Source organism: Antrostomus carolinensis, unplaced genomic scaffold (assembly GCF_000700745.2).
Source record: "Antrostomus carolinensis isolate BGI_N321 unplaced genomic scaffold, ASM70074v2 scaffold25003, whole genome shotgun sequence".
Lineage (NCBI taxonomy): Eukaryota > Metazoa > Chordata > Aves > Caprimulgiformes > Caprimulgidae > Antrostomus > Antrostomus carolinensis.
Genome location: NW_010306211.1, coordinates 47,028 through 55,842, shown reverse-complemented (window position 1 = coordinate 55,842; position 8,815 = coordinate 47,028). Strand labels below are relative to the sequence as shown.

General features: G+C 45.0%; 1 protein-coding gene across 1 annotated transcript in view; it reads right to left on the bottom strand.

Annotated features, from left to right (window-relative positions):
* The window catches only part of PTPRJ (protein tyrosine phosphatase receptor type J), a gene marked incomplete at its 5' end in the record, with an annotated part of 23,060 nt that extends 15,249 nt beyond the window's left edge, over positions 1-7,811 (bottom strand). The window contains 6 exons of the mRNA XM_010165061.1: positions 842-1,108; positions 1,331-1,597; positions 4,676-4,942; positions 5,492-5,758; positions 6,541-6,708; positions 7,793-7,811. Of these exons, the coding sequence (XP_010163363.1) occupies positions 842-1,108; positions 1,331-1,597; positions 4,676-4,942; positions 5,492-5,758; positions 6,541-6,708; positions 7,793-7,811 (1,255 nt within the window). The remainder of the gene's footprint in view (positions 1-841; positions 1,109-1,330; positions 1,598-4,675; positions 4,943-5,491; positions 5,759-6,540; positions 6,709-7,792) is intronic.
* Positions 7,812-8,815: the final 1,004 nt, after the last annotated feature.

The window sequence follows — 8,815 nt, the reverse complement described above, 5'->3', positions numbered from 1 at the left end:
CCGAGTGATCTTGGCCTGTTAACTCAAAATTGTGCCAGCGAGTCTCAATCAGGGCCCTTCAGTCCAGCCTCTCCCCAATATCAGCAGAAGGAAATGGGGTCCTTGAGTAGGTCCAACAGCTGATCCACCCTGCAAGCCTAATTCAGCATCAACCCTAGGCAGACAAGACTCACCTCAGGCAGCTTAGACAAGCTCATCTACTCAGTAGCTGCTCCAGGACACACGGCTTCTAATTGCTTTGCAGGGATGTTGCCTGTTCCCTTTCCACTCCTGAGCTAGACACCCAAAAAACACCACCAAAAACCACCCTTCTCCTCCCATCTGTCCCTCTGATCTGGGAAAAAGGTGCCATGGAGCAAAGCCGACAAAAACGGCATCAACTTGACCACGTGGCCCTAGGCACTGTCACAGCCCACAGGAGCCCCAGGCCAGGGACTCTGCAAAGAGCAAAGAACAATCTTCAAGAATAAAAAGCCTCCACCTCCCTGCAGACCATCTGTCCTTTGCTGTAAGCTGTGACAATCTGCTCCTAGAGCATTGTAGGGAGCCCATTCAGCCCTCACGTCTAGAGAAAGTCCTGCTGTCATAGCAGCTGGATCTCTACATGGTCTTGCGCAGCCAAGCTGATGAAATAACTGCTTTACAGGCAACACGTGCACACAGACACAATCTCAGTCCTTTTCCCTTTACCAAAGACCGCCTGGTACTCATGCACACAGGCACCTGGAGAAAAGCAAAGTTGCAATGAGAAATAGTAAAAAATTGGAAACCTGGGTAAAAAAGCCTGGCAATGGGTACAAACTGCATGTTTACTTGCAATCGAGAGGCACCATTTCCTTACTTGTGTACAGGCTCATGGACACGCCTCCCCCTTCCGTGTGACCATCAGCTGCCACTGCAAATACTGTGAACTCGTACATCGTCCCAGGGGTTAACTCCGTGATTTCAACTCTGGTGACATTGGACGTCAGGTTCCTAACAGAGGTACCATTCACAACCTCTATCCTGTACGTGTAGGAGTTGGAAGCAGCATCGCTCACGGCCCATGTTAAGTTGACAGAAGTCACACCAACATGTTCTGCCTTGAGATCAAGAACTGGGCTGGGCTCTGTGAAAGGCAAGACAACAAACTGTCAACCTGCAAGAATTATCTGCTCACATACACGGACAGAAGAAACACAGGCACAGCACTGCTCCACTCTCTTCACATCACTCACTGTTCAGGTAATGCTTGTATTCTATTTCAACCCTCAGGCAGGTAGGCACAGCCCTGTGACACGCAGCAAAACATGAGCCACCAGAAACAGAGCTGCAAGAAACTGTGACTTACTCGTATACAGGCTGGTGGACACGCCTTCCCCTTCCGTCTGACTGTCATTCACTGCTGCAAATACTGTGAAATTATGCAACGTCCCAGGGACTAACTCAGTGATTTCAACTCTGGTGACATTGGACGTCAGGTTCCTAACAGAGGTACCATTCACAACCTCTATCCTGTACGTGTAGGAGTTGGAAGCAGTATCACTCACGGCCCATGTTAAGTTGACAGAAGTCACACCAACATGTTCTGCCTTGAGATTGAGAACTGGGCTGGGCTCTGTGAAAGGCAAGACAACAAACTGTCAGTCTGCAAGAACATCGGCTCACACACACAGACAGAAGAAACACAGGCACCGCACTGCTCCACTCTCTTCACATCACTCACTGTTCAGAGTGCAGGAGCACCCAAACATCATCACCAGACGCTCCTGGATGCTTTTGCTTCAATAGCAGCTAAGAGAGAACTGAAGAGAAGTCATTCTGAGGGGGATTAAACTCCCTTTGACACTCCAAAGCAGAAGCACAGGCCATCACTCTGACAGCACTCCCAGGGCTTCCCTTGGGAATCTGGAGAGGTGGGCAGGAAATAGAACAGTACAGAACAGCATAGTTTCATTTGGAAGGGATGATCATCTGGTCCCACTGCCTGACCGCTCCAGGGCTGACCAAGACTTCAAGCCTATAACTGAAGGCATTGTCCAAATGCCTCTCAAACACTGACAGTCTTGGGGCATCAATCACCTCTCTGGAGGCCTTTTCCAGTGTTTGACCACCCTCTTCGGTACAGAAATGCTTCCTAACATCAAGTCCAAACTTCCCTGGCACAGCTTTGAACCATTCCCAGATGTACTATCGCTGGATCCCAGGGAGAAGAGCTCAGCGCCTCCCTCTCCACTTACCCTCTTCAGGAAGCTGTAGAGAGCCACGAGGTCACGCCTCAGCCTCCTTTTCTCCAACTGGACAAGCCTAAAGTCCTTACTGCTGCTCACAGGACCTGCCTTCCAGCCCTGTCACCAGGTCTGTTGCCCTCCTCTGGACACACTTGAGTACTTTAACGTCCTCCTTAAATTCTGTGACCCAGAACTTCACACAGTACTCGAGGTGAGGCCGCACCAATGCCAAACAGAGCACGATAATCACCTCCCTTGACCAGCTGGTCATGCTGTGTTTGGTGCCCCCCAGGATATTATTTGCCATCTTGGCTGTCAGGGACTCTGCTGACTCGCGTTGAGCCTCCTGTCAACCAGCACCCCCAGATCCCTTTCTGCAGGGCTGTTCTCCAGCCACTCCTCTCCCAATTTATACTTGTGCCCAGCATCACTATGTCCCAGGTACAGAATCTGGCATTTGCACTTGTAAATTTCATCCCCTTAGTCATTGCCCAATGCTCCAGGCTATCTAGATCCCTCTGCAAGGCCTCTTGTCCCTCAAGAATGTCAGCAGCACCTCCCAGTCTGGTATCAATCAGCAAAATTGCTACTGGTGCATTCGACTCCTGCATCCAGACCATCAATAGATACATTTGTCCTGCTTTCATAAGGGCAGAGAGCATTGTCTTCTTACTAGCTAGAACAGCAGTGTTTTGGTTTCAGTGTGGGATTTGTTATGAGAAGAATGTTGATCACATACTGATGTTTTTAGTTGTTGCTAAGAAAATTAAGGACCTTTCCAACTTCCCATGCTTTGCTAGTCTGCAGGTGCAGAAGAAACTCGTGGGGAGTGTAGTAAATCAGCAAACCAAACTGGCATGTGGATGTGTCAATGGGATATTCCACATCATGTAACGGCACGTTCAGTGCGTTAATGAGGGTGCTCTGGAAAGCTGGGGGATCACTCGGGCTCTCTGTCTTCCAGGATTGCAGTTTCGGGATTGTCTCTGCTCTGGGATCACAGAAGGATATCAAATGAGTTAAATGGACTTGCCTTTTGTAAACCCATGCTGACTGTCCAGTGACTGCATTATTCTTTAAATGCATTTCAATAGTACCCAGTATGATCTTCTCCATAATTTTTCCAGGAACTGAGGTTAGACTAACAAGTCTGTAGCTTCCTGGTTCTTCCCTCCCATCCTTCTTGTAAACTGCAGTAACACTGCCTAGCTTCCAGTCAGAAGGGACCTCCCCAGACTCCCAAGACCTTTGGTAGATCATCTAGAAGGTCCCTGCTGTAACATCCACTAGCTCCTTCAGAACTCTGGGATATATCCCATCAGGTTCCATGGACTTGTGAACATTCAGCTGATATGTCTGGCATCTTACAATTTCAGTGTCCACAAATGGAAAGTCACTGCTCCTACACCTATGGTCCTCCGACTCAGGGGACCAGGCAGCCCAAGGTCTATCTATATTATCAAAGACTGAGACAAAAAAAGCATTGAATGCCTCTACTTTTTCTTCATCCCTATTAATCTGGTGACCATCTTCAGCAAGTATTGGTCCAATGTTTTCTTTAGACCTCCTCTTACTCTTAATGTACTTAAAAAAGCCTCTTTTCTTGTCTGACACAACGTTGGCCAGTTTCAGCTCTAACTGAGTTTTGGCCTTCTATGTCTTCTCTCTGCGTATACAAGCCACAGCGCTGGAATCTTCCCGCAAAGCCTGACCTTGCTTCCAGACGTCATACAGTTTCTTCTTGCTCTTAAGCTTCGTGAGGATTTCCCTGTTCAGCCAAGCTGGTCTTCTACCCTACTTGCCTGACCTTCAATACAGCAGAATTGCCTGCTCCTGTGCTTCTAAAAGGTGGTTCTTAAACTGACCAGCACTCCTTAGCCTCAAAAGTAGATTCCCAGGGTACTCTTCTAAGTAGCTCCCGGAATAGCTTGAAGTTTGCTCTCTTCAAGTCGAGGGTAGCAACTCTGCTGTCTTTTTTTCTCATTACACTGAAAAATGTAAACTCAACCATTTCATGATCAATGTGGCCAAGACAGCCACCTACCACCACATCTGCCATGAGCCCATCTCTATTCACAAATAGCAAGTCTAGGAGGGCACCTTTCCTAGTTGGCTCATGGAATACTTGTGACAAGAAGTTATCTCCCATATGAGGAGATACAAGGAAATGAGGATGGAGGGATGGAGGGAAAGGAAGGCAGGTTTTGTTTGGCTGGTTTTGCCTTTTTCTTCTTTTTCCTGTTTCGTTTTTTTGTTGGTTTTGGTTTTTGTTTGTTTGTTGTTTTTTTTAAAGCAGGGATATGTTTCTTCCATACATTAAGACCCCATGCTTAGTAGACAGTCCAGGTTAGGTTCCAGGATTAAAATATCATGTTTATATACAAGTTTTATATTTCAGCCTTCAGGCAGGTGGGCAGAGCTCTGAGCTGCCCAGCAGAACAGGGCTGTGAGAAACTGAGACTTACTTGTGTACAGGCTCATGGACATGCCCCCCCCTTCCGTGTGACCATCAGCTGCCACTGCAAATACTGTGAACTCGTACATCGTCCCAGGGGTTAACTCCGTGATTTCGACTCTGGTGACATTGGACGTCAGGTTCCTAACAGAGGTACCATTCACAACCTCTATCCTGTACGTGTAGGAGTTGGAAGCAGCATCACTCACGGCCCATGTTAAGTTGACAGAAGTCACACCAACATGTTCTGCCTTGAGATTGAGAACTGGGCTGGGCTCTGTGAAAGGCAAGACAACAAACTGTCAGTCTGCAAGAACATCGGCTCACACACACAGACAGAAGAAACACAGGCACAGCACTGCTCCACTCTCTTCACATCACTCACTGTTCAGAGTGCAGGAGCACCCAAACATCATCACCAGACGCTCCTGGATGCTTTTGCTTCAATAGCAGCTAAGAGAGAACTGAAGAGAAGTCATTCTGAGGGGGATTAAACTCCCTTTGACACTCCAAAGCAGAAGCACAGGCCATCACTCTGACAGCACTCCCAGGGCTTCCCTTGGGAATCTGGAGAGGTGGGCAGGAAAGAAACAAGGATGGAGGAGAAGGAAGGTAATTAAAAAGAAAACAGAAACATTGGAGCTATGTTTCTGCTGCACAATAACATCTCACCCTTTGCATATAGTCCAGATCAGGCTCCAGGACTAAATGTCATGTCTACACACGATAGTAATGAATTACTATCCTCACATATGTAGGTAGAGCCCTGAGCCAGACAGAAAAATACAGTTCACCAGAAACAGAGCTGCAAGAAGCTGTGACTTACTTGTATACAGGCTGATGGACACGCCTTCTCCTTCTGTCTCATTATCATTCACTACTGCAAATACCGTGAAATTATACAACGTCCCAGGGATTAACTCCGTGATTTCAGTTTGGGTGACATTGGACGTCAGGCTCCAAGTAGAGTTACCATTTACAACCTCTATCCTGTACGTGTAGGAGTTGGAAGCAGTGTCATTCACTGCCCACGTTAAGCTGACAGAAGTCACGCCAACATGTTCTACCTTGAGAGCCAGAAATGGGAAGGGGTCTGTGAAAGGCAAGGAGGGGGAGGAAAAAAAGAAAAAAAAAGTCTTTTATCTTGCAAGAAATTTGCTGACAAACACATGAAGCACTCTTCTCCCCTCCCTGACCAAACAACAGGTTCCTGTAAAACAGTAATTGGCCTTGGAAAATAAACAAGTCATCCTTTACACTGCAGGACACACCTGCCAGCTCTGCAATTTACTCTTCCTCTACCTCCGCAAGTTTCACTTCATTTCAACGAGTAAAGCTGTCCCGCTGCAGCAGCGATTACCGTCCTGCCTCAGCTGTCAGCTTCACACACGGTGCTGGGAAAGACTGGATCTCACAACCTGCTGTTATTTTTTCCTAAGCAGGCTATTACAAGGAGAAGAGTCTTCAGAGCTGCAAGATTCACCCAGCTCTCCTCTAGATACACAATACCCTCTATGCTAGGTAGAGCACTTCAGCTGTACTCAGTTATGTATGTATTTCACACCTGCGTGTCACAGCGTGTTTAAGCTGCTGCAGCAGTAACCTAAAAAGCCATAGTGAGCAGGGAAGGGAGCCCAAGTCTAACAGTGATAAATCTCTTTCAAGGCCACGCAGTAACCAGTGTCAAACTGCACTCCTGTCAGCTGTGCAGATACATCTCTTTGGCCCATTCTCTACTCCAGTAGGGCAGCTGGATCCACACCCCTGCGTGCTCTTTGCACTCTGAACTAGAGTTCGGGCTTAAAATGCTCATACAGCATAAAAGCACAAAACACCCTGAAGATTTACATCCCAGTCATAATCCCAACCACTTACATGTTACATTGTTCTCATCACTTATTGCACTGTCAGATAGTGACACATTCCTGGACAACCTTCCACCTCCAGAGCTTTTGTTCCCACTTGTAGAGTTCACAGATAAACTATCGTTACTGCTGGTTCCCGTTTCTGCAGTTACATTTTTTGAACTGCAATCCTCAGTGCCTGAAAGAAAGAATACAAAAAGCTGTAAATACTTTGACAAAGCTTCCAGGTTTCCCAGTTGCAGAAGTACAGTCATTTATAGATACCATGCACAGACATGCAGTCACTTCTCTTCTCCCAGTTTGTTCTCCTACAGAGATTTCACTGCACATCACCTGGTTTTACCACTTTTAACTTCTGCCAGAGGATTTGCATTCTGTTAAGAGATTGCCACATTATTTTGGTCATTCACTGACTCTATTCATGGTTTGGATGAAAGCTACCATGCCCTGCTCTTTTTTTAGTGCAGTTTTGTTTGGAAAGAATTGAACAAACTTGCAGCCACATTCTGCAGGTGTATTTCTCATGTATTATCAAAAGCTAGCAAGCTTTACTTAACCTGGAATAGCAATTTGGGCTCTTGCCCTCAGTGTATGAGAAAAAAAGTTCTCATGTGTGCAGTGTGTTCCTACAAGTAAGGAAGAGACACAGTACACCTAGAGAAAACAACGTCAGGTTGATGTAGCACAGCCCAAACTGGAGAGAGCTGGTTCAGGCCCTAAGATTTAAAGGCTGCCTCGTGCCAGTCTGGTGTTCACCATCCAGGCAGAACTCAGCTGCAAGTACTTCTGGAAATCCCTGCCACATGAAAATCTGTCCCCTTGGCAAGTACAGCAGTTGCTACATTCACTTCAGCAAATCCCTGAAGCATCACTTTGAGTGCCTGTTTTGGTTTGGGGGTTTGTTTATTTTGTATTGCCTTTATTATATACTGTTATATACAGTTATTATATACTGCCTTTCAGTATATTTTCCTGTCTTCCTAAGTGCATTATATCTGTACTTGATTTTACCAGAACTCTTTACAGACTGAAAAGCAAAGGGATTAAAATACACATTTATATCTTTAAATATCCTTAAATGCACTGCGGGAATTACTGTCACTAAAATAAGCAAGTTTACATTTTTGAATGCTATTTCTAAAAATTATTTTCAGGAAGCTTTTTTTAAATACTTGGCTGATACTGTTTGTCTTTCTTAAAAGAAATTAAGATAATGAGAGTTATTAAAAAAAAAAATAATTGAGCAACAGAATGATACTTACAGGCAACTGTACATCTGACCTGAAAAAGAACAACAACAAAAAATTAATAGAAATTGAAACTTTAAAACTACTGAAAGCTCAAATTAAATAAAGACTGTTTTAATTAACACATGGCAGGGGGAATCAGTTAAAAAAACCCCCTATATCCAGGCTTTTCAGCCTGCAAGAGAGATACCTAAAAATTTACTGACATAAAAATAACACCAAAAGGATAACAAAGTATTAGAGAAAAAAACCAAACATGCTGGTAAAATGTTAGTTTTGGGGTTGTTTTTTTTTTAAATCAAACAGTTTATTTTGTCACAAAACCAGCTAGCGTAACATATGCTGATTATTTTGCAGATACAAGTTTAAAAACCTAACTTACAAGATCTTAGGCAAAAGACACTTTAGTGTCTTGTTAGTTGGTACCTTCAACACCATCCCACAAGAAGCACCAGATGCAAATTGGTCTTTTTTTATTCATAAGATTTTTCCTTCCATCCTATTGCTGTATAAACTTTATTATTACGTGTTATAAAAGAATATTTTGCATTTCTGAAGCAAACTCAGGCTAGTCAAAGTTCAAACCACTTCGCATAGATTCTGAAATGTAGTTTATATACGTACACATGTCCAGAGAGTATCGGCAGCTGCCTGGAAGTACTCTGCTGGTACTACTGACAGCACACCAGAATTTGGTTTTGAAAATATTTTTTAGTCTTTCAACTTCGTGCTTTTACTTCTCAACAGGCCATTTCCCTTCCTGTCAGTGTCCTAACTGGCCTGGAAATTAGTTTTTTCATCTCCATCCAGGTGGCAGTAAAAAATGCTCCTCAAGGAGGGAGATAAAGGCCCCAGACTGGGCTCTGCGGGCGTTTTGAGAGGAAAACCCTGATTTCCTGGGCCTTGCTGCCAGCTGACACCAACCGACTGCAGCAGCCACTTTTGTCACATAACAAACAGGTCACATCAGCAATTGTATCAAAGATTAAACACAACTGTTCACCTTGCAAAGCTACAGATGGCAAGGCAAAACCAAGC